The 25,988-nt window shown below is 35.7% G+C and overlaps 1 protein-coding gene and 1 long non-coding RNA gene across 3 annotated transcripts; one reads left to right on the top strand and one right to left on the bottom strand.

Moving 5' to 3' along the window:
* Window positions 1-379: 379 nt before the first annotated feature.
* LOC306878638 (macrophage-stimulating protein receptor-like) lies at window positions 380-25,279 on the bottom strand. 2 transcript variants are annotated; one of them, XM_079431095.1, is made up of 21 exons: window positions 25,036-25,279; window positions 22,884-24,154; window positions 15,631-15,804; window positions 14,796-14,921; window positions 13,009-13,179; window positions 10,929-11,089; window positions 10,230-10,365; window positions 7,856-7,992; window positions 7,552-7,722; window positions 7,347-7,440; window positions 7,059-7,268; window positions 6,401-6,547; window positions 6,147-6,300; window positions 5,830-5,919; window positions 5,473-5,682; window positions 5,278-5,358; window positions 3,670-3,851; window positions 2,712-2,821; window positions 2,402-2,567; window positions 2,133-2,269; window positions 380-1,368 (listed from the first exon to the last, which is right to left on the bottom strand). In XM_079431095.1, exons 2-21 carry the CDS (start codon window positions 24,078-24,080, stop codon window positions 1,152-1,154), a joined length of 4,071 nt encoding a protein of 1,356 aa, XP_079287221.1. In that variant the 5' UTR covers window positions 24,081-24,154; window positions 25,036-25,279; the 3' UTR covers window positions 380-1,151. The 2 variants fall into 2 exon arrangements, with proteins under 2 accessions (XP_079287221.1, XP_079287220.1); XM_079431094.1 differs by having other exon boundaries at window positions 25,025-25,270.
* On the top strand, window positions 18,224-20,630 carry LOC306878639. Its single transcript, XR_013784958.1, has 3 exons — window positions 18,224-19,199; window positions 19,399-19,494; window positions 19,985-20,630. It is a non-coding gene; the product is annotated as an uncharacterized lncRNA (long non-coding RNA).
* Window positions 25,280-25,988: the final 709 nt, after the last annotated feature.

Genomic DNA, 25,988 nt, shown 5'->3' with positions numbered 1-25,988 from the left:
AGATGGTGTATTCCATCACCCTGTTTTAATGCGCATTTTGAAGAATCGCATGAGAAACTGGAAACGCCAAATTTAGAATAAAAATCACTTAATTCACGAAAACGTTTTTACGCTCGCTTGAGGTGGTTTTTTACTTGTGAGAAAAATATATGAAATATATAAATTTCGAATAAAAATACCTTAATTCGCTAAAAAATTATTATTCAGTAGCTTCAGTATCCTAGTTTTCTATAGGCCATTTAGTGCCAGTTTACCAGGAAGTGACGATTTTGTTCTCTTTGACTCGTTGGATGGAAACGGTGCTCGTTCGCAAATATTTAACGCGATATTCCAATTTTGCGCACAAGTTAAATTCGCAACTTTGGATGGAAACCCGACTAGCTTGTCAACTGCTCATTGATCATGTGAACTACACAGACCTTGGCGTTTTGAACTCTTTATTTACATTTAAAAAAATAATAATTTAAATTAAACTGATCAAAAATTTTTCAAGTAATCATATCACTGTCTTAACCAGGCACAACATGACAAAGCAACACGCCATAAAAGCTATCTCTTACATTGAGTAAATCTCTTGTGCTGGTAGCCCTGCTCCCAGTGAAAGACTATTAGACCCCATGTATATTAAACATCAAACACTGACTAAGAGAGTGTGATATTTTCACTGGCAGTGTGGATATAAAAAATGTTTGGTCACTGGAATCTTGCCGCATTGCACCTGGATAAACAGCAATATACTATAGTATAAGCAATAACAAATGATTTTCAGTTGTCATTCAGTGTAAGAAACAATTCCATCTTGCTTTAAAAAAAAAAAGTATAAAAGCAAAACATTCTTGCATTCATTTAAAAAAAAGTTTAAAATTTAATTCATATAGAAAAGTGCACTTGCTGCCAAAAATGTTAAAATCCCAAAGATGTGACACCAGTTTGGCCATGCAACTAACACCATGCACAAAAGTCACAAAAGCATGACCATCTAAAAGATGCACACAAGGAATGTACATTCAGTTTGACACACGTTGGGATTCTCCAAATACAGCAGATCATCTTCAGTACATGCTATTTGGTTCCCACACTTCACAGGACCATATGAGCCACTGAATCCACAGGATGAACGCAGCTCAGACTTATTTCATTTGAGACCAGGGTCAAGTGGAGGACTGGTCTGAAAGTTCAGAAGCAGGTGGGGCCGGAGAGATTTGGGGGTAGGGCCGGGGCTGGTCCAGATTCACATAGGTGATCTGGAGGTTGACGTAATGTTCCCCCTCTAGGCTGTAGTGGATGTCTTGAATGACTTTCACGAGACTAGGGAAACTTGGTCTCTTCTCAGGCTCAGGATTCCAGCACTGCAGCATGATGGACCATCTATAATACATAATCCAAAATGATTTATTACTCTTTATGGTCTTTTAGTCTATAGCCATATATGAATCTACATGTAAATCTAAGTATTTCTGTTAGGTTTTCACAGCTGTTTCTAAATAATGTTTTTAAAAGGATCATATCGAGGTTTTTTATTGTTTTTTTAAGGTTTTTTATACATTTTTTTTCTTTCTTGTGGTCTGCTTATCATTATTAGTAAAAGTTTTCCATCCAAAACATTTTATACTTTTTCAAGACTGTTTAATTTAATATTATGACAACAACAACAACATTAATAATATATGTGACCCTGTCTGTGAAAACCCAGCTAATGTCATATTTTGGTGATTTACTGATTTCTATATAAAATCATCCTTAATAAGCTAAAAAAACATTCTGTGAAAATGTAAAATTGATATCTTTATTACTGACTGAGTAAGACCATGTCAAAGACTGAAATCATAGTGAAATGAATGGTTGAAATCAAACTTTGATGCTTGTTTTCTCATAATTAGATTTTGAGACTTTAGCCTGGATTTCGCAGACAGGGTCACATATTTATCCTGCTTTAGTCCTTCACCATGATTTGTGATTTTCTGAATGGAAAATAGGTGTTGCTGACATGTAAATGTGGACAGTTACATCAATAAAAAATACATTTTTAGAAGACATTTTCATAACATAAATATCAAAAAGCCAAATATATTTTATCCTTCATGATATGACCCATTTACAAATAAAAGGCAGGTAAATATAAAAAATCATACAGGGAATCCAAGCAGTATTGTGGCTGTAGCAGTCGACGGCCCTGCATTAGATATGTTGTAATGTCATAAGCGTCCACATCAGGATATGGACTGGCCCCTCTCGTCATCAGCTCCCACATCAAAACTCCGAAAGACCACTAAAGGGAATAAAATACATGTTACATATAGAATGTAGAATCATACCTAGCTGCTGAAATAGAAATTCCTCTATTGGACATAAACCATTATTCTTGAGATGTTTTGAAAAGTTTTTCCACATTTAAACTTACCACATCTGATTTAGTGGTGAATTTCTGTGTCTGCAGGCTTTCTAAAGCCATCCATTTGACTGGCAGCTTTGCTTTCTTGCTGTCCTTGACGCTGTAGTATTCCTTATCATAGACATCACGAGCCATTCCAAAGTCAGCCACCTTCACTGTAAACGACTCATCCAGCCTAGGAAAAGTGGTTTCATTACATTTAGATATGTTGTATCTATACTCATTGCACTTCGATAAGACAACAAAACAGTTTGTTACATTTTGGTGTATGCTTACATTACCAGATAAATTCTGACAATTCAGCTTGCCCCTTACTTACATGCAGTTACGTGCAGCAAGGTCTCTGTGCACAAATTTTTTGTTTGCGAGATACTCCATTCCTTTGGCAACTTGAAGCCCAAAGCCAATCAGGTCTTTCACGGTGGGATTCTGAACACGAAGGATATATTTTTACAACATTTCAATGCAAATGTTTAGTAAGTTTACATGATTTTACCTAGATTAAAATGTTATTAATAATGCACTGAAATGAAATTGCTGGGTCAAAAATTCAGGATGCACTTGGATGACTGAAAACAGAATCCAAAACCGAAGAGAATTTTTTTTTAATTGATATATTATCAATGAATAAATAAAATGTATTAACTTAAAATAAAATAAATATGTAAAATAGTGCATATATTTAGCAAAATGCTGCTCTTGAGGGCTATCTATGGTCACAGAATGTCTTTCATGAGGTAAATGTAACATTACGTGACATTGTTCACAAGCTGTTTTATTTATGCATTTTTTGTGATTAAAACATCGCTTAAGCAATTATGTAAGGCATGATATATTTCAAGTACTTTTTCATTCATGTTATTTTGTGCTATAACTACTAGTATGGAGGAAGAGATTATTGGATCATGTGCCACTTGAACAGAGGTGGTGATAAAATTGACTTTTTTAAATTGACTGATTTTAAAGCTGAGACTTTCTTTCATATTCAAAGTAATAAAGCACAAAGCTTATTGCGATAATTGGATAGCAGGTGTGCTACAAATTCATGCATCAACAGAAAACAGCATTTATGAAAAGACTGGTATTGAGATTTTAAGAGTCCGTAGCAGTATCTATTAAAAAATGTTATTATGAGAAATTATGTCAAATTATGGTTATGGTAAGACTTAAGATGGTGCTAGGGGTTTGAGTCATCAACCTATCATTTCTATCATTTTCTGTTGTTCCAGCGATGTAAAACATTGATTTGTAGTATGGTATAAAATGAATGTGCTTACCCTCTGTCCAGAGCGGATAAAATGCCGAAGGTCTCCATGTTTCATGTATGGCAGGATCACCAGGGGAAGTCCATCACTGGGAAGCACAATGCCCAAGAGGGACAGGACATGAGGGTGGTTGAAGGCCTTCATAAAGATTCCTTCTCTTAAAAACTGCTCCACCTCCTCCAGATCAGTGATCCCTTTCAAAAAAAAATTCAGAAAAGCATATTTCTTGGTTATTTATTTTTATTTTTTCCATAATGGCTGGGCATTACAGTGCTGTACGCAAGTAAACTCTAACATAAAATACTGTTAAGGATTACAGAATCTCAGACACTTTGAACTTCTGAGATGGACAACACACACACAGTGCATTAACATACAGACATCTGTCTCCACATCCCACTGAGAGAAAATGCGGGAAAATGCCTCCCTCGCATATGCATAAACTCCTTTTCATCCCTTCCTTTCCATCACCCATCCTTCCCTTCACTCAGAATGATCAATAGAAGAATGTAATATTCTACATTAATGCAAGTGTTATTTACAGTCATGTTTGGTATCATTTGAATTGTCTCAGGACGACTGGCACAATGGTCTCATTCTTATAAGAAGTAAACTAAAAGGTAATACAAATCCTAAGAGTTCAGAGACATTTTGCATACTGTAGAGGGTGGAGCCCAACACCTAGTGGTTTTCATGCAAATTACCTTCTGTCCCAAAAGGTGCCAACTTGGCTTGATTAAATTGCAAATTACAATTGTTAGTTCCTGTCTCGAGTTTGGGGGATGTTTATTCTGGTCTGAAGTACTTAAGGAGAATGTGGCAAAAGGTCAGGCGCGATTCTGTAACCAGGGGCCCGTAGTGTGGTATGTCTCAATGCTCACACTATGTATTTCTATAAAGTCAGGTATGCATTCTTTACTCATAGAATTATCTTTGAGAATTCGATGTTTTGTATTGATATGATTTGATCTCTTTGAATTGCTGTGGAATTGACATAATATATACAGTATTTACCTGACTGATAATAAATTGTTACATTTGACCTTATTCTGTTTTACTCTGTAATTATTGACTCTAGTAGATTACGTTGCATCCTTGTTAAAGACATGAGCAACCGAATGAACGAGTAAATATAAAGTTAAGAGTTAACTAGAATAATCAAATATCAGAATAATAAATTAGAAATGGACAAGCAATCAATTTGTATTTCAAGTTAAATACGAGGTCAAGCTAAAATGGAGTCAGATTAAATGATAAAATGGAGTCAGATTAAAGTTTAATTAAAATTGAAGAACTTTGCACACTGGAAAGACCGAACACGCAGGAACCCTTCATCCACCATCGGATACCTTCTTTGGGCCGGATGGGTGGAGCCTTACACTGTAATTTCAAAATGATCAATTTTTTGTTCTGTATATTCTAATGCCTAATTTTGCTTGTAAAATTTTAAATGATAGATTTTAGTTTTTAATGTTTATTTTCAATTTATTTTTATTATTATTCTTTATTACGTTATTTGCCATAACATAATGAAAAAATAACCAAATTATTATCAGCTTATTGTATCATCCACAAGTTTATTATTAGTGTACCCCTATTTAACAGTATTAATTTACTTACTATTCAGTGATTTAACAGCACAGTGGATCTCTTTTTCATCACTATCAGTAAGATATCCATGATACACAGTTCCAAAATGACCTGAGAAAGATTTGAGAAATATACAGTGGTCGAATAGAAGGAGAATGCACTATAAAAAAGAGAAAAAGCAATGTAGCGAATCCAGATGGATTGCCACTGCCAAAAGATATGTACCTTTGCCGATGATTTGGTCATGCTGGATTTTAACCTTATTATGTGGGATCAAAACATTCTTCACCTCCTCCAACAGATCTGGCCGGAGAGCGGACATAGAGATTGCCTGAGATTGAATCAAAGGAGCTGCTGCAGAGTCCATCGACCCAGCATACGGCAGGCTGGAGAACGTTTCTCCATTCAAGCCTTGGAATGGAGAAACTGTCAGACCTACAGGACACACAGTTCATGTTAATCAAAGAATGGATGCTCTTTATGAATATGCAATGTATCAAGTTGCATTTTATACTCTTTAAATTATATGCACTGTCTCAATGTTTTCAAAAACTTCAAGTTCAGGACTTTAGGTTGTCTTACCTCTTCTGTAGTCACCATCAGGTGATCTGTCATAATTCTCCACCGCGGTGCGTGTTGAATGCAGTGATAGTCGAACCTGAGCAAGCGCAGCTGCTAACCAGACAAAATGTTTTTTTTTTTTTCATGGACATTCACTATTTTTTTAACATCTGCTTTCTAAATAACGGTCAGAAATCATCATAATAAAAAGCTAATATTTTCCACATATTTTAAAAACTTGTATAAAGTATAACAATTACAAAATATTTTTACAACATCAAAAAATTTATAATTTCTATTTTGGAAAAATTGGAGTAATTTTGACAGAACGCACTTACATTTCCTTTTCTTGCGCTCTCGTGCCATGGCTACATAGGTCAGAGCTGCTCCCACGCCAGTTGCAGCCAAGATGCCCAGCACCATGCCCACAATAAAATTGCTGTTTGTAGTTACTACTACACCAATGTCATATTCTTCTCCGTTCACTAACAGCTGAGAAACACACGTGACAGAGCAGCACATCATGAATGACGTCATGAATGCAGAGCCAACTTGAACTTATCAAAGCTGAATTCAATAGACAGACTCTGACCTTAACTGGCGCCCCCTGTCTAGGGATAGTCAGATTTTTTGGGATCCTGCAGGTGATCTCATTGTACAGAACTGTAGCTTTGCAATCCACTCCATTAATTGTCATAATGATTTTCATGCAATCAGATACCAGGGCTAGATTTTTGTGCTGAAAAAAATGTGATTAGATTATGATACAATACATCTGGAAGACTAATCTGACTGTAAAAGATTTCAGTCATAATCTACATTTAGTAAATCATTCATTGTGTTGTTTTATGTTTTTTTTTGTCTGTATATTTAATGTATTTTGTCCAGAAAAAAATGCTTTATGTGATGAGAAAAAAAATTCTAATAATATTACAAATAAAATTACATTTTGAAATATATTAACATTAAAAACAGTTATTTTAAATTGTAATAATATTTCATACAATTACTGTTTTTACTGTATTTTTTTGATTAAATAAATGCAGCCTTGGTGAACATAAGAGATTTATTTAAAAAACAGAGAAAACACTTTTTGGAATAATTATTCTATAACTTTTGTCCAGTGGTGTATATATATATAATATGTATTTTTCATACATATATAATATATATATAAAAATTTTACAAAAACATGATCGGACCATATACAAGACTATAACCACACAATATATGCAGCCACTGAGACGTACGTGCAGTGAGACTTTGTCCTGCCCAGGGCTGAGCTCAAGCCCATGGCCTTCTGTTTCAAACGGGATGGGTTCTCCATTAGCATAGCATGTAAACGTTTGATGCAGGAGTTCCTTGGCTCCATGCAGATCAACAGAGAGGATTCCCACTGACTCTTCACATGCAGGGCTTATACACTCCATCTGGTTGGGATTCCCTTGACTAACACACACCTAAGGTACAGCATCCAATAAGTGGCAACATTTTCACTATTATTAAACTTGGCTCTTCAAAATACAAATGAGTCCTACGGTTTGCACAGGTGTCGTGTTGTTGCCTTTGTAGTTAATGACTGCTTGAGAAACAGAGTCCAGGTTCTGCCCGATGATGGTAATTTTTGATCCTCTTCATTGTAGCAGGACCCCGAAAAAATACATAGCAAAAATTGGATCAATTTACTGTTGAAGATTCAATTAAATGGTTGTTATAAAAGAAAAACTGAATGTTTTAATTCACCTTCTGAAACCACAGTTGGGCTTCACACTCGTCACCTCAGGATTCACCACATATCTGAACGTTTTTGTGGCTGAAATAGTTGATTCATCAATTAAAACCTTTACATCTACCTCTGAAGTCTCCTCAACACCTTCAGACCTACAAACAACAGACGTCCCATCGCTGGAGATGCTGTGGAGAAACAACAGTAGGAAAATACTCAAAACTCAGTGGTTAAAAACAATGTACTAGACTGGCATTCTTATATTTCTAAACCTTGAATTATAACACTTAAACAGTGAATTTCGTAACCTGGCACAATAACCTTTCAACAGGGCAAATTCTGTCTCCAAGGCTGACCGTTCTGCTTCCACCAGCATCCAGATATTTTCCTGTCAGGGTGATCAGGGTTCCTCCAATCTTAGGTCCTAAGCCTGGACTGATATCTGTGATTTCTGGGGTCTTATGAGAGATATGACGTATGATAAGAGCTTTATCAATCTAAAATGGCAAAATACTACAAAGGAAATTTGCTTGCATTTATCCAGTTCATCAGCAGCAGTACTGCAAGCCAATATTTCTTAATACTTTATCCATCTGTTAAACCATATTTAAGTTAAGTAATTAGGGGCCAAGCACCGAAGATGCATAAGCACCTATTTTATCCGTTGGCGTTCTTTTTCTTCTTCTTCCGTTTCTTCTTCCGCTCGTTAGTCTATGGCAGCCCATAGAACCGCTTACGGGAAAGTTTCGAAATTTGGCACACTGATAGAGAAAAGTCTCAACATTAACTATAGCAAGTTTGGAGTCTCTAACTCAAACTCTCTAGCGCCACCACTTGTCCAAAGTTTCACTCATGTTTATGCTAAGAACTTTTGAATCCATAAGGCACAGAAGGAAATTTTTTCCTCTGAATCCTTGGCTCATGCTGAGTAGAAGTCGAAAATTCAAAAATTGTAAGGTTTAGTTTTGGCTCAGATCATCTTCAGACCATGCTGGCAAAAAGTTATGGAATTCAAGTCGATTCTTCAAACCGTTCTCGAATAACCGACAAAGGATTCTACGAAAAGAACGCAAAACTGGATCTGAGGCTGTATCTCCGCAATGGTTTGGCGTATTGAGACCAAACTTGGTGCGTGTTATAACAAGCATGACCTGAGACTACCTGCAGTGTTTTGGCACTTTGCCACCTAGTGGTCAGGAGCAAATGCATATTTTTGCTTATAACTTCTAAATGGTTTGGCCAAAAATCACAAAACTCTCTTTAGATTGGGTGCATCATGCCGAGTCGAATGATACCCAATTTTCCCATGTCAGCCATTTTGGGTGTCGGCCATTTTACATTTTGTAGTAAAATGCTATATTTTACGAACGCATTGACGTATCGTTACGAAACTTGGTATGGGTCATCAGCACAATGCCCTGAAGGAGCCTGAGAAGTTCTGAGCCAGTGCCACCTAGTGGTAATATCAAATATTCACATGCTTATAACTTTGGGTGTGGTCGACTTATTTTCACGGGAGTCACCTTTTTAGATTCCTGAATCCTTGCCGAGTTCAGCGATAACTAAACATGCCAGGTTTTGCCTTATGGTTTGTGCAACGTTTCATTTTAGCACTTAAAAAACATTTGCCAATATCTTAGAAACCGTTACTCCGATCAACATGAAACCACCGTAGGAAATTCAAAAACATAACATGCCTACTGTACGCCAATGCCCAATTGCCAAAATTTTGATAGCAAACGGCAAAAAAAATGCAAACAAAGTTGGTCATTAATAATTTTTTCTCTTCTCATATATACAAATGTCTATAACTTCAAAACAAAATGAGATATTTTCACCAAATTTGACACACTCTAAGGACACATAAAAAATGTGCCTCTTGGTGGCGCTATAATTGAACAAATCATGAAATTGCCATTGACTACAATAGAGTATTATTAATAAAAATGCTATATTTTATTAATGCATTGGTGTACCATTACGATACTTTGTATGTACCATTGAAACCATGACCTGAAAGTACTCAAAAGGTTTTGAGATAGTGCCACCTTGTGGTCAAAAGTTATAATGAAATTTTAAATAAATGCTAATAGCTTTCTGTGAATTTTGCCTATTGTAATGAGACTGGTATTAATAGATTATTTGGGTCATGCTGAGAACAGTGATACCAATGTTGCCATAGTCAGCCAAACTTCCTGTCCGCCCTTTTGATTTTCTTTAAGAACCTACTTTTTCTAACTCCCCCTAGAACTTTGGTCTGATTTTCACCAAAATCGAATTATATCATCTTCAGACCATGCTGACAAAAAGTTATGGATTTTGTGTTGATAGACAAAACTGTTTTGCATACCACAGCAACGAATTTGAGGCATGATGTCAAAATGACACTTGAGGCTGTATCTCTGCAATGCTTTGGCATATTGACACCAAACTTTGTGTGTGCCATTGTCAACTCACACAGAACACACCACATCGATTTGTTAACAGCGCCACCTATTGGTCAAACGTGATAAGCCAATAAATCATATTACTAGAGGTTGTATTTATGATTTTTCAGCCGTTTGGACTAAAATCATCCTAAAATGGCTTCAATTACTCATTTCTGCAGTTGGTCTGATGCTTGCTTCTGTAGTGCTTGGCCCCGTAACTGCTGCTTGCAGCTATATTTAAAGATTGAGAATGTTTTGCTCATTACCACAAAACTGAAGCCTTGTGTGCAAGCCTTCCCAGAGATGAAGTATCCACTTTCCACACTCTTTTCATCCACTAGCATTGTTATATCAACATTTTGCTCTGGGCCTGACACCTCACCATCAAACCTACACACCAGCCTGAGTGAAGAATGAAAAATGACATTTATGAATACCAGAGTTGTTATTGTTAACTAAAACTAATAAAAATTGGTTTAGTTCATTGAAATTAACCTGACATATAATAAAACATAAATAATAGATGGAAAACATAAAAAACACACGGCAAAATTAAAGGTAAAAAGACAACCAAAGAAAAATGACTAGACGTACCAAAATGTAAATTAAAATCACAATTAAAACAATGAAAATATAACAATAAAAGATCATTCTAAATATTAATAAACACTATAATGGTATATAAATAATACTAAAATAACACTGATTAGCACATATGTATGTATGAGTTGGGATGGAATTAAAAATTGAAATTTTGGTCGAGGTTTTTTTAAGTTTAGGTTGGGATCATCAATATGAATCACAACAAAGGTTACCTGTAACATAAACTTAAGGGTATTGGATATTTGGGGGGGTGACAAAAATCTCTCTTTGACATGCATCTGCCACAACTTCCTGTTTCAGTGGGAAAGAACTGTACTGTATTTATCATTTTTTGTGGAGAAACTACATTGTGTGTTACTTACTGGGAGCTACTGCTTTTTTCTGGTATAACAGTGCAGCTACTGTTTCCCACATTAACCTGGTGAGAGGTTTGAGTCATAGCAGGTCGGGAAGCTGACTGGAAGTTCCAGCCGCAAAGAGTGATTTCACTCTTACCATTTGAGGGCACCATGCTGGGGGAAAACTGAAAAGCAAAAGTGCAAGAAAAAAAAAATCAAGTTTTAGGGTTGTGTATAAAGTTCTTAATAGCTTTTTAACTAAACACTTTTGTGTAGATGCTTGAAATTTGCACAGGCAAATATAAATTTAAACCACCATTCAAACATTTACATTTTTAAAAATATTTTAGGACGTCTCTTAAGAAGTTGTTAAGAAGTCTCTTATGCTCACCAAGGCTGCATTTATTTAATAAGAAATACAGTAAAAATAGTAATATTGTGAAACATTATAGCCTTGTGGGCAGTGCGCCAACATACAGCACTATTGCGCTATGAGTATCCCGAGTTCAAATCCCGGCTCGCAGACCTTACCTGACCCCAAGCCCCGCCTCCTCTCAGATCTACACTGTCCTATTGTTATAAATGGCAAAAATAAACCTTTAATAAAAAAAATCAAAATATTATTACAATATAAAATGTAATTTTGAATATTTTAAAATTTTAAAATGTAATTTATTGATTTCATGGAAAAACTTAAATTTGAGCAGTCATTACTCCAGAGTCCAGTCCTTCAGAAATCATTCTAATATGCTGATTTGATGCTAAGGAAACATCTCTTGTTATTATCCAATGTTGAAAACAGTTGCTTGATATTTTTGTGGAAACTATGATACATTTTTTCAGGATTCTTTAATGAATACAAAACAGCAATTATTTGAAATAGCAATTACTTGTCACTTTTGTTACGTCCTGAGACATATTTTATTTATGATTGTTCTATGTGTCTTGTGGTGTGCTTTCTTTTGTTATTGTTATGCTCTTTATTTTCATGTCTACTGCTGTCACTGTCGTGAAGGTGATTGGATACACCTTGCTGATTTGCTACACATTCAATTCAGCTCCACTGATTGGCTGCACGCAAAAGGAAGCCAGCATATAAAGCCAGCACTGCCTCCGTGCAAACTGAGAGGTATGCAGTGTGTAGCCTGTTACATGGAGTTCTGTTTGCTGGCACCAGACAACTTTATGGTTTGTTGCTATTGAGTGCTGACCATTGGTGCTACTGTGGATTTTAGAGATTTGTAAATTTGTTTAGAATGTGAGTGTTTTGTAAGGGAACTTGTAGGGAGGTGGGTGCCTTTTTCTTTACTTTTCACCTGGTTATATGGGTAGTCCAGGAGATGGGGGAAGTTTATTTTGTTTTTCATTTGCTTTTGGTTAATGTATAGGTTTAAGTTATGGTTAAAACGGAGTTAGAAGTATTTTTGTTTTCTATGTTGGCCTTTACCCCCTCCTGAAGTTTGTTTTCCTTTTATCTTTTTCTTATGATTTAATAATAAAAATAAAAAAAAAACTTAAAGCTCTTTTGTTTGGAGGTGTGTTATTGGGGCTGGAGACAAGAGGTTCCTGTGCTTTCTCCAAAATTTGTTACTGCTATGCCCATTACCTCTAGACTAAAAGAGGGCTAGCACGTAACACTTTTGATCCATTTATTGTGTCCTTGCTGAATAAAGGTATTCGTTTCAAAAATCTTACTGATGCTAAACTAAAAGACTTTTGTATAGTTAAACTAACATTCTTTTTTTCTAAGGACTGGGCATAGCATCTTACTATCCAAGATATCTTTGATTTTGTGTTACTACATAATTCTCATACTTCTATTTGTTTTTATTTTACTATTCTAATTTGTGTAACACATTACAAAATGAAGGTACATGTTTCACTCAAATGACTTTACAGCCAAAAGCTGGCATTCTGACCAGTGTGAGACAGGGGTGAGAGTCCAACAGGTACCGTGGTTGTTAACACAGCCCTGCCTTGATATGATTACAATGACTCCGAAGCAGCCTTCATATTATCAGTACACACTCACTGTATATTACAAATGCAAACTTAAAAGACCGACAGTTTGTCACATTTATTGCCCAGTTATGCAATGTGTTACCTGGGTGATTACTGGAGGGCAAGAGTTGCTAATCCACTGATTCTTACACTGATGCATCTGGTAACAGACTCCATCACACCAGCCACATCCCATAAACTTGGGGGCTGCTAAACACACTGAACAGTTGAGGAAATGGGCACAGCCTGGACCTCTGGGAGACACATTTATCAGCTGCACATACAGGATGAAGAGAGACATGTTTGACAGAAAAATGCAGATGAAAGCTCTGAAAGTCACTTTCAGTCTGTATATTTTTTAGGGCTGCAACAACTAATCGATAAAATCGATTATTATCGATTATGAAAATCATCGACAACGATTCTCATTATCGATTAATCGGGTCTGCCCACAGTGTACGTCCAACTTCAGCTGGTTAGTCAAATTACGGCACTGAATAATGCATTTCTATGGACAAAATGCATCTAAAAATAGTGGAGGAAACAGAATGAGATTCTGCCGGAGAAGCACGTGATCCAAGCTGCCCAAAACATGATAATTCTTTATTTTAAGCTTTAAGTTAATGCATAAGAGTAATGGCTTGCCCTGTCAGGCGCTTTGACAGATGCGTGTGCGTCCTCAGCGCAAAAACGTTCAGTTTACGGTCATATCCTTATCTATAAATGCCACAAATTCACGCGAGCATTTCCATTTTTGCATAAAGGTCCGTCCTGACAGTCTGTGTTAAGTTTAAAATACCGAATGAGCGCCGGCGCGGCGGGCGCGCGCACGCGCGTCAGACGGACAGAACACAGTAGAGAGGGAGACAATTAATAGGCTTTTCAGCGCAAACATATCCACTGTGCTGAATTATCTGTTGTTGAAAGTTAATTTAAGGTTTAAAAGTCAACATGCAGTGCGAATATTTTATGAGAGTAGGAACTTTAAAGGGATAACAGCGTGTAATTGTCTGTCTGAATATAAACATGAGACGCTCCATAACGGCCTTTTACAGGATAAAGAAATGACGAGGTGACTGTGATCAAAGTAGTTCCTGCAGAACATTACTCTTACCTGTTGGTTAACACTGAGTTTGTGTTTTTATTCGTCTTTATTATTATCTTTATTATTTTAATTTTTAATAGAGGTTTAAACTATATTCAATTTTTACAATGCTTAACAAATTTATGTAAGTTTAACAATGTGTTTATGTAAGGTTTGTGCCACTGCTGCTCTAAAGTAACAGCATTGGTGATAACCAAAATCATTTTTCGGCTTTCTGTACTGGTTAGTACTCCAATATGTGTAAGCTCTTTAGTAACAGTAGTAGGCTATTTTTAATGCTATAATATCATTATTGCTGTTAACTATGAAAGAAAACCAGAGCACTTATTTTTTTTTGTATTTTTTATTTGAGTTTTTTTTTTTTCGCGATACCCAATTGCAGTCAAAAAGTACATAAACAATACCAGCAAGAATGCAAGCTGTTATGAGGCCATTTTTTATTATTATGTCCAATAAATGACAATAACATTTTTAAATTTAAACAAATTTTTGACAAATTTCTAAAATATGTTTTCTCTTTATTATGATAAGTGGTCTAATAAATTAAGCACTGTATGTTTTCATAGCATTCAGTTGTCACGTTTGTTTGAAGGACATTGGGCAGAATGTGGAATAGTGTTTTTTTTGGTCAATATTTTTTAATCCGATTAATCGATTAATCGAAAGAATAATCGGCCAACTAATCGATTATCAAAATAATCGTTAGTTGCAGCCCTAATATTTTTAAACATTAAACCTTTAATTCACTACTGATGGCTGATAAGCTTTTGAACAAATGTGCATACCTTGTTTCCAACGACAAAGAGCAGAGACTCGGAAGAATGAACGGCAGCTATTCGGGACACTTTCTGCATTTCTTCCACAAGAGAGTAGTTGGCAAACACTACAAGGGATGATCTGCTCAGAATAACCTGAAATGTAAAGTACTTTTTGTCTGTCAAGAGTCAAAACTTCAGTGTCCACATAAACAAATATGACAAAAATTACACAGGATACTTAGTCATAGCTACACTATTATGAAATATACATGATATTTATCCTTAAAAGGGCAAAACTCATTCACTGTATCCATCCAATATAGGGAGACAACAAATGTGCGGCTTATGATCGTATTGGTCACTGACTAGCAGGAAAGATGTGAACTTTAATGTTTGGCCTATAATAAGAAGAGGATTCAGTGGAAGCCTCTATGGAATTGTGCAATATGTAATTCACAACTCTGATTAAACAAAAGTCAGAATTATGAGATATGAACTCAGAATTCTGACTTCTTCCCTCACAATTCTGAATTTACATCTTAAATATTCAGTTTTGTTCTGCCATGGAATAAAAAATTTAAAAAAATAAGTAAATTGTGACTTTTTATATCACAATTCTGGCATTTTCTTGCAATTGTAAGTTTATCGCTCACAATTTGGTCTTTTCTTCTCAGAACTGCAAGATACAAACTTAGCATTCTGACATTTTTCTTCAGAATTGTGAGGTCATACCTCAGAAAAAAAGTAAGAATTGTGAGATATAAATATCTATTATTTAGGGGGAATGAGATGATGCCAATCCTTTTTCACAGTATTTGAAAAGGAATCAGTTTCTACCAAAAAACAGTGATGCCATAATAACCTGCAAGAGCCTTCCATCATCCGTGCCGATGTGTGCAATAGTCGTGGTATCAATGGTAGTCACGAGAATAGAAGTTAAGAGCACATTGTTCATCTGCCTATTGAAGAAGTCCACTCTGTAGTAAGGCTTTGCCACCATTGTGGGGACAGCGTTGCAAGTCAAATCATCTGTGTTCTAGACAAAATAAAACAAAATATTGAGTGAATAAATATATTTAGTGAATATAAAAACTTTTTTTCATGCAACTTTTTGTTGCTTAGCAAGAAATAATTTTTTTTTAAATCACGGCATACACAGAAAGTGCCAATCTGACAAAATAAAAATTGCAACAATATACACTCTATATGTTATGCCTGCATTTGTAGCTCAATGGACTGTTAAAACAACAACAACATTATTGTACACTTTTTCAAATGACAATTTCTCCTCATTGTCCATTTCCTGTGCCATTTTTGTATATGATTTTTTACTGGCTTCAAAAGGGTGACACTGTGACAGAAAAAAATGTATGCACTTTAACAGCAACCCCAGTGAAAAGGAAGCAACAACTTGTAAACGGAAGGCTACAGACACCATCTGGCCGTAATAAATGATTTCCTGCCCCTAAAGCTTGAACCCTTGTACCAAATTAAGATTTGAGGGATATGTGGTAACACTCACTGAATAATTTGAAAGCAAACATGTACTGTCCAGTCAGGATTTCATTTCCATTGCTGTAGAAATTAATAAACTTAAGAGCATGATGCTGTCATACCATTTATGTTGACTTTTTTGCTCCCATGGAACACAACTTTAAAGAGTTTTCTAACTTTCCAATGTTTCAAGGCTGTAAAGGTATTTAAAAGTATAATTAAAGTGGTTCATACAACACATTTGTGATATTTCAATTCATCTGAATTAATATGATTATATTGTGAGAGGCATTTTAGTTATTCACTGTAAACCCAAATGCTCAAAATAATTAAAATTATTGAGTAGCCTAAACTTAATTTTCTGACACAGTTCTACTAACCTAAATATTTTGAGTTTATGTGACTTTTTTATAGTTTTTGAGTGACTTGAACTGATTATTTTTAATTAACTGAAACAATTTGCTTATTAAGTAAGTACCACTTAGGTGTATAATTTAACTGTACTTATTTCTTGTTGTTTCAACATTGTGTGTTTGCTTGCGGGCATGTGTGTGTAACCAATTGTTTGTAATTTTTAATTAAATTATATGTATTTAAATAATTTAATATTAAAAAAAATACTTAATTTTCCTAATAATGGCTGGGTCTTCATAAATTCAGCTGTAAAAGATTTTACCAAGAAAAATATTCAATTCACTCTAAGCACTAATTTTACATACATGTACAGCTGGTTTAATGTGAGCACAAAGAGAATATTAAGGAATCACTGCTTAAGATAATAACGTAAGCAATTAGCTTATGAAACAAAAACTTAAGAAGATCGTAATTTAAGAGCTCAAAATTGTAACTTCAACGAACATCTAAGTGGGTTCAACATTAGAGGTTTCTTTATATGGCAGCCAGGCAGGAAAAAATATGTTTGATTAAAAAGTTACGACTCGGTTGACATAAGGGTCATCATTTTATTGGCTTACGAGGCTCACGTGCACCAAGGTCAACGTGAGACTTGCGACGTTGTGGGAACGCGCAACACGTGGATAACTTTTAAGTTACGTTGGCGCCACAAGTGACTGCAGTGCAGTGAGGAGGATGTAAGCTTCAAGCTGTCGGCAGTTACCAGCAACGTCGGTGTCACGGTAAGTTTTAAATGTGTTTTTTATCTAGTGAACAGTTGCAGCAGTTTAATCAAGACAAAACTTTAAACAGCGTTCGTTAGTTACGTATATTTATATTAAAAATTCATGGATGTCTAGCAAGGAATAACTGATGAAATAGGCCTAATAAAAACAACGAACGACGAAGCATATGTTACACATCAGCTAACTTATATAATTTTTCAAACGGATCAGTCTGTAATTCCGCGTGAACAATTTAGCCTAACGTTACATTTGTTTTAAAGACATTAGGCGCTGAGATTGTTACGTTCATGCGTGACACGCGATTAAAAAAAAAACATCCATTGCTTATTCATTGCTAATTTTGTCTGGTGTGCACAAAACTAGATAACTTGGACAATATACTTTCCCCAATGTGTTGGCGTGCCACTGATACGCAAATTAGGGAGCTGGAGAGCATGTGCCATTGCAGAAATGTGCCAGTAAAGCCTGTAATTTGGCAAAATGATATAGAGCCGTTATGTGTTCAAGTTTTGACTGATGACGTCTGTTTAGAAATATAAAACAGCGCTGAGATGTCTATATGAAGAGGTCCACATTTATAATTTTCCTGCTTAATATTTAAACAGCCTTGTCTATTATATAGTACTCCGCTCTATGTTTGGTGTAACATTAACATACATTTTTCTATCTGTACACATGAAAAAACACATTACACCGAAAACAGTGTTAGTTGTATTCTCTGGTCATGATCATGTAACCAGTTAGTTGACTTGTACTTAATAATTAAACTTTTTTTGATGGAGCTATACACTTTCTAACATTAATTTTGTTTTTTTCTTTCAGGTTGTTGCTACAGTATGATTTGGCAATGTAAGTTGTGCTCAGCTTCTTTTACTGACAGATTGCAAGTATTTAAGCACTACAGACTTCAACACAGTCACTTTTCCAGTGTAAGCCCTCTTCCATGCATCTATAATGATTGCATGTGTACATTTAAGACACTTGATAGTCTTAGAACTCATTTGTCAAGATATCATACTTGCCAATTTGGCAGTAGTGCAGAAGACTCTCAGCAGGCTCTGTTATTTAAATGGCCTTTATGCCCATTTCAGCAGCAATTTTCTGAATCTGTTCTTTTCTGCCATCTTAGAAGGCATTTAAGAAATCATGAAACGGTGGCTTGCCCATACAAGGATTGTAGCTTTACCACAAATGTATACTCTTCATTCAATTCTCATAAAAGTAGATCACACCAAGCAAGTGTTTCATCAGACTTTCAAAATGACATTGTCAGTGAAGTTGGTCAAGCCAGTATTCCTGCAGTTGATGGTGATTTGTATGAAGAACCTCCAGGCACAGATGAGGATCCAGTGGGGGATGATGGTCAGTGTGACACTGACGAACTAAAAAAACATCTCAGAATGAATTTATCTTCCTTATTTTTGAAGATGCAGGCAATCCTACATGTCTCAAACACAGCTACCCAAGAAATAGTGGAGCATTTAAATCAGGTCTGCTTCTTATCTCAGCCTTTGATCAAGGAGGCAATTAAAGATATATTGCAGAGAAATGGTTGCAATGTGTTGTAAGTGCTGTTATGGATTCCAATGTTATATTATATAGTTATATTAGTCTGTCTTTGTTTTAAAATGTAGGTGTATGCAGAGTTCCAACGAATTACAAACCAGAACCTGCCCAACACATTCTACTCAGAGCTTGACCGACATCTTCCTAGACTGATGACCCTGTTCAGACAGAAGGCAGAACCGGGAAGACATCAGATGCTTTGACTGAAATCCTAAAACTCCATGATGAACAGGTAAAAATATTATCCCTTTTTTATAGGTCTAATAATTAAAAGAGGCACATTGGAAAACATTTTAAAAGTTTGATGATTCAAATGAGCTTTGAATACAACAACTTGTCCACTTTTTTTTTTTGGTATTTGTCTGATTTTGTATATCTTGTGGTGTTTAACATTAAATAAGTTATGTACAATTCTGTTTTTATCGTTATAGGCGTTTCATGACATACACACAAAGCGTGTTACTGTTCTTCATGCCCTTCCTGTGTATCTACGTGAGGACGTCTCTGAGTTTTTCAAGACCTGCACAGTGAGTTTTTTTGTTTTTTTTAATCTCACGACCATATTAAGTAAACAGTTCATATGAATACAGACATACTTACACGCTTACCCTTGCTCAGTCTTTCAAATCACATAGTTTGTGTGATTTGAAGAGATTTGAAGCGATTTGTTTTCTTTGACCTTACTGTAAAAAAAAAACAAAAAACTTTGGTACTAGATTGCTTTAAACAAAATAAAGCATTTTTATAGGTTTTTTTAGCATAGTATCAATTTCTTGTTTACTGGTAGCTTAGCTGGGTCCTGTAGAACACTGATCTTCTGTTTAAAATCGTCATACTGTAGTTTGTTCACACAACAATCAAAATCATTAAACTTTCTGTCAGTTGGTCTGAAGCAATATTGTTTGTTAAATCTCATGACTAACTAAATGCCTTTATATTTGCACTAAACCTGCTGTAAATATTTTTGTCAATCTTAATAAAAATCTTTAATCCTTTTATATCTATTTTATTTTACAGGACACATCTGATGAGCCAGAGCTTTTAGATGTTGCAGTGGCCCTCCTCACAGTCGTCAAAGATAATGACACAAGTCCAGTTCACTTCCAGCCTGTGAAAATCTCTGTTGTCATTGAAAGCGAGATTGTGGGCGACCTCCCCAGATTTGCTGATGCCTTCCTGGTAATGTTTGGACTGATCTATGCACTACACCTCAGCTATCCCAGGGGACTGACCAACACTTTTGAATTCATTCAGAAGATTTTACTTGGTCTTGACGATGGTAAACTGTCACCCAAGTTACAGAGTCTCAAAAATGACGATGCGCATGTAGAGTTTCATGCAGGTTCATAAATTTGTAATTTTAGAGGTGCTATTTTAATCTGGTGTTCAGGTTTTAGCCTAGTGCATCTCTGAATTGTTTTATGTTTCTGTCTTTTAAATTAACACTGCAGTGTTAAATAGAAGATGGCAAGAATTCAGTGTAACTCACTGTAACTTAAACTGTTGAAGTTGTTTGTACTCAAAATATTTGAGGCAACGAGTTACCACAAAAATTTTGAGTTTTTAGGCATACGATTTTGAGTCTTGTGTGTCAAAGGTTTTGAGTTACTTGTACTTGTAAAACAAATGACTAAGACTAATAAATATTGAGTTGATGCTACTTAAAAATGGTTCTTTGTGTACTTATTTTTTTTTTGTAATGTTAACTTAATACAATGAGAATGGGTAAGGAAAATTTTAAGTTGCTATAACTGAAAATATTTAAGTTGATTTGATAACAAGTTTTAATTTAACTGTAATTAAAATGTTTATGTAACATGTAATCCAAATATTTAACCTTTGAAAATTTTTTTTTTTTAAGTTCATGAACTTAAAAAAATTGAGGCAACGAGTTACATCAATTTTTTTGAGTTCTGCTTACTAATTTGGTTTTACAGTGTTGTTCACTGGAAATTCGGACCTTCGTCAAGGAGGCACATTCATAAGAGTTCATAATATAAATCATTCTTTTGTTGTCTGAATTATGTGCTTTTGAAAGTGACTGATCCAGTTCTCCAGTCTAGTGATGCAGTGGTTATCAGCACATTCTTCAGAATTTCCGTTGAGTAAATAAGGAAAGGATTTTTTTTTTTTTTTTTTTTTTTTAGAACAACTGATAAACTGATTAAAATATTCTGTAAAATAATGGAAAATATGTATAAAAAAAGTAAAATATTAAAGGAAAAAAACTAAAATTATGCAAGTAAGATATACAGGATGGAATGTCCAGAAATTATTCACAATGGACGTGTTAAAATGCATATCTATAACTACAGGATTTGCATTGTAAACCTGGTTTCATTTCAGTCATCCTCCTCAGTATCTTTGTTTCTACCGGTTAAAAACAAACTGTTGACGTCAGTATTGAACATCCTGACACTACACGCTTTCTTTGATTTATTAGCTCTGGCTCATTGCCTGTTTAAGACTGTGAGAGATAAAGCCACACTCAGCACAACCGTCTGCCACAGAAAGTTCAGTCTAACAGTAAGGTATTGCATGACGTCTTACAGTTCATGTACGAGCATGTGGCGGCTGGAATCTACAAAACAAAAAGTGACTTCATGAATCGAACAACACAACTACAGAGACTTCCAAACCACATGCAATAACAGTGTATGATAAAGCCTGACTCTCACAGAGTGATCCCTGAGCAAGTGCAGCCCCACATTTGAGTTTAAACCAAAATCAAATGTTTGTGTGAGTCATTTCCTGAAACTAGCTTCACTAACCATCAAATATTTTGTGGTCCACTCCTTTTAAGGTATAGGTTGTGAAATATAAACTAGACCAATTATATAAACCCTTTAAATAAACACAAGATGTGGACAAGTCTTGAGGTTCAGGTAGAAACATAAAACCTTTCTAATATTGAGAATGGCTTAGCCTTAATTCAGTGATAGATAGTTCAGTTCAATGTTGCTAAGTGGTTGCTGAGGTAATCTGAGTGGTCATTACAAGGTGGTTGCCAGAGTGTTCAGGGGGTTGCTGTAACATTGCTAGGGCATGTTGTTGTGTGGTTGCTATGATGTTAATGTGGGGGTTCAAAGGATTCCTAGTGTGTTCTGGGGGTTGCTACGGCATTGTGAGGCAATTACTATGGTGTTTGGGGGTTTCTAGGTCATTGCTAAAAAGTTACTATGGTGTTTTGGGGGTTGCTAGGGCATTGAGAAAATGTATATGTTTTTCTAGGGCTTGCCAAGGCATTTCTAGGCAGGGTTTCCAGGTCTGCGGAACAAAATCAGCCCAACTGCTAATCAAAACTAGCCCAATCGCGCTATTTTTCCCTCTGTTGGGGAACAAAAGCCTTCCAAAGACAGAAATGCATGGTTAAATAATCTGAGTGATAATTAAAATAAAAATTAACGTGCTCATCATTAGTGGATGTAATGTTCAAATGCTAAGAAAACGCTGAAATGCTGAAATTATTTTTGTAAATTCAGTGGTCAAGTGATACCCAAAAAACTGGAAAACTTTTTTAGTGTTTAAACAGTAGACTAGTTTAAAAAGAAATGTTTAAAAGATGAAAAAGAGGAATTAAGGAGAATCAATAAATTATGCATAATTTATTGTCATTGTGTGAATAATGTGTAATCATGTAATCAATAAAAAAAGTAACTAAAGTCTGATTATAAGTATTTTAAAATGTAATTTAATCTAACTACAAGTACTTAATTTTCTGGATTACTTCATCCAGATTACATGTAATCAGTTACTACCCAGCTCTGCCCCTAGACACCTAAAAAGGGGGGGGGGGGGGGGGGGGGATTCTCAGGAGCAGGATGGAAAAATACGGATTTATTAATAAACAAGACCAAACTAACTTTAAATTGAATTCCCAATTGTCAAGAAGATGCAGTAAGAAATACAAACTCACCTCATGTGGGCACATTTCACAGGGCTGAAAATGGCACAATCCCCGAGAGAGCCGCTCCGTCCCACGTGAACAGCAGGACACGACCCCTTTCTCAATCTCACTGTTTACATAATCTATTGGAAATGCACACAAGGCAGACTTTCTGATAGGATTCCCCTTTTCATCTGTTTCAGCAAACACCCCATAAAGAATTGGGCTGTCCATCTTCACTCCTAGCTCATCAGCCAGCTCCTTGCCTACCGTAGTGAAATGAGCAGCTTGAACTGAGTTGTACACAATATCCTTAATCCACGGGCTCCTTCTCCTGCGTTTGGGCTCAAAGCGGCACTCCAGAACGATTTCCCTGTACATCCAAGGCTCGCTGTCCTTGATCGGCAGCTGCCCAAGATGGGTCTGCAACTTGCCGTTTGGTTTCATCGGGCTCTCCCACTGTACAGATAAGAAATACACATATTCTGGCGTAGAGAACGTATAGATGTAGTCGATGGTAAATGTATCCTGAAATTCAGGAAGAACTGTCAGACCCTTCACGTGGCTGTCGAAACCGTTTTCTGTGGCAAGCAAGCGACGAATAGAAAGGGATTGTTTGCCAAAAGATCTAGCAATGGTGGTATTGATGGTAGCTGCTGTAAAGAAGTACGTTGAAAAACCATCTTTGACCGCACTGACCTTTGTTCCCAGAGGACTAGCGACACAGTCAGGACAAGCTAAGGGGAAGTTGGCCCTTTTATCAAAAAAACATTTAGGGTTTGAGGGTCTTTCGCTTTGATTAAATTTAAGGAAGTTACAGACTCCATACTGTGTGCTCCCACAGATGTACAGGAAGTCAAAATAGACCCGAGGCTCTAAAACAAGAACTTGGTTATCTGTATCCAGTGGCGTTCCTGGTTCATTCTCAATATCACAATGACAGGTTTCACAATCTGGACTGCCAACTGGCCCAGTTGTTATTTCCCATAGTTTGGTGAGATTTTTGTCCAAGGCTTGAACCACATTTTGAGAGGCCACATAAACCTCATTCAAATTTTCATTTACAACTATGTTCTGTATGGCTTTTGCAGTTTGGAAAAAAGAGACAGAGTAGGTAACAGAAAAGTTTACATTCATTTGTGGGACTGTAGGACATGATTTTAGTGCACAGGTCAGATGTATCTGCAACCAGACACATTTTAACAAGGTCCTGGCACTGATGAACATCTCCGCTGTCCTATGTAGCCTGAGGTGAATGGATTTCACTGCTACTGCTAACACATGATGAAGATAACCAGGACCTTTGAATAGAAAAAAAGGACACAAACAGAAGAAAAAGAGATTAATATGTACATTATAAAAATGTTGCTTTCATCATTATGTCAGAACATCTATTCCATCCGTTTATAGTATCTTGTCAGTATCTTGGCAACAACAACATACCACATTTTACTTTTAAAATGAAATGATGTTTTAATTTCAGTGTTATGGGATCAATTTTGTACAATATGCATATTATAGCAAAAAGAGAATATCATACAAATACGTAGCACAAAGGACAAAGCTAACCATAGTTTCCACCAACATAGGCTACATTTATGCATTTGGCAGCTTGAATCAAAAAAAGACTTGTTAGGGTTTAATTTTTATCAGACACCATACTATAGTTAAATTGTAGTAACGTGGTAAAGTCAAGTCAATATTATTTGTATAGCGCTTTTAACAATGCAAATTAAACACCACTGTAATCAATAAATAAATAAATTACACAGCTTGAAGGCGTTTCCATGTTTGGTACTTTAATAATTGGTTATGGAAACTATGTTTATGGAATTTTGCGAATTTGACATTTATGACTGAATAATTACGCAATATCTTTACGAGAAAGATTTTCTCCTACGTTTTAGGTAAGTAGCCTACATAAACTCGTTTTAACGAATCTCTTGTCCAAAAAATAATAATAATATGCAACTTGACGCGCAATTGATAACAACAGATAAACAATCATGTCACACTGCAGTTTGATTTTCGCATGGTCACGGAATTGAAAATACATTTAGACTAGGTATAATATTAACTAAAATGTTACCTGTTTAGCGGGTATGTTACAAAACCTCTAAGCACTAAAAGGAGAAAATGTATAATTGATTATAAAAAGCGTGTGAATTTACCTGAGGCTCACCTGTGGCCTTTTATCTCTTTCCCCGAAGTCCAATGAAGAGAGAACGTGCGCACTTGAACGTCAAACTCCCATTACAAAAACTCCACAGAAAACGGTCACAGTGATTGTACTTTAAGTTGTAAATACCTCAGAAAACTCACAAGATTAACTGGTTTCTTCGTACAGCACAGTTTCGACTTCTTGTATTAGCATGAGAGTCAATCTCCCATTCACAGAACACGCCTAAACACCTCATAAGGAAGTCATGTTGCTCAATCCTTCCCCAACCTAAACATCTCCCCAGGGATTAAAGTTAAAATTACGGCTTGCACACCCCTTTCCTTGTCTAAATAGCATTTAAGCGCACATAGCATTTATGTCTACAAATATTTGGATTTCCTTGGCTTGTGGTTTTCAGTTCAGAGCAATTTGGTTCAATACTTTTGAAGGAACGCAGGGAATGTAGTTCCCATGCAGGCTATTCTGAGGGGAGGGATGGGGGGACTGCTACATCAGTAATCATTCTAATATATGTAATGGAAATGTTAGCCAGCATCCGATCCACATTACACCATAGGCCTACACACATACACTTTAAGAAGAGGTTGTGGTGATATATGGCCAATAAACAGCTGTTTTACACTACTACACTGTTATGTGGTCGGAGGGAGGGGGGAATTATAGTCATGCGCTCTAGCATGTGTTTTGTGTGTATCATATTCTGAAGCTGAATGTGAGTGACATTTCAACAGACATAACAGATTATATAATTATGGATTTGCGCGTAAATTAAATACAGATGTTATGTGTTTGATAATTCCACTGTGCTGTGTAAAAAAAACAACTAATAATAATTGCTTATTCCAAAATATTTAGGAAAAAATATATGTAATTGTGTAAATATATAAATAATGAATAATAAATCATTTATTAATAATTATTATGTTATTATTATCGCTCAATTATATATATAT

Source organism: Barbus barbus, assembly GCF_936440315.1.
Source record: "Barbus barbus genome assembly, chromosome: 13".
Lineage (NCBI taxonomy): Eukaryota > Metazoa > Chordata > Actinopteri > Cypriniformes > Cyprinidae > Barbus > Barbus barbus.
This window is presented reverse-complemented; position numbering and strand designations above follow the sequence as displayed.

Coding starts and splice junctions, on each gene's coding strand:
- LOC306878638 (XM_079431095.1), bottom strand. CDS start 24,080: ATGTTCATCAGTGCCAGGACCTTGTTAAAATGTGTCTGGTTGCAGATA. Junction 11,090..13,008: donor GCCCTCCAGTAATCACCCAG/GTAACACATTGC, acceptor TTTGCTTTTCAG/TTTTCCCCCAGCATGGTGCC. Junction 5,683..5,829: donor TGATGGTGACTACAGAAGAG/GTAAGACAACCT, acceptor TGTGTCCTGTAG/GTCTGACAGTTTCTCCATTC.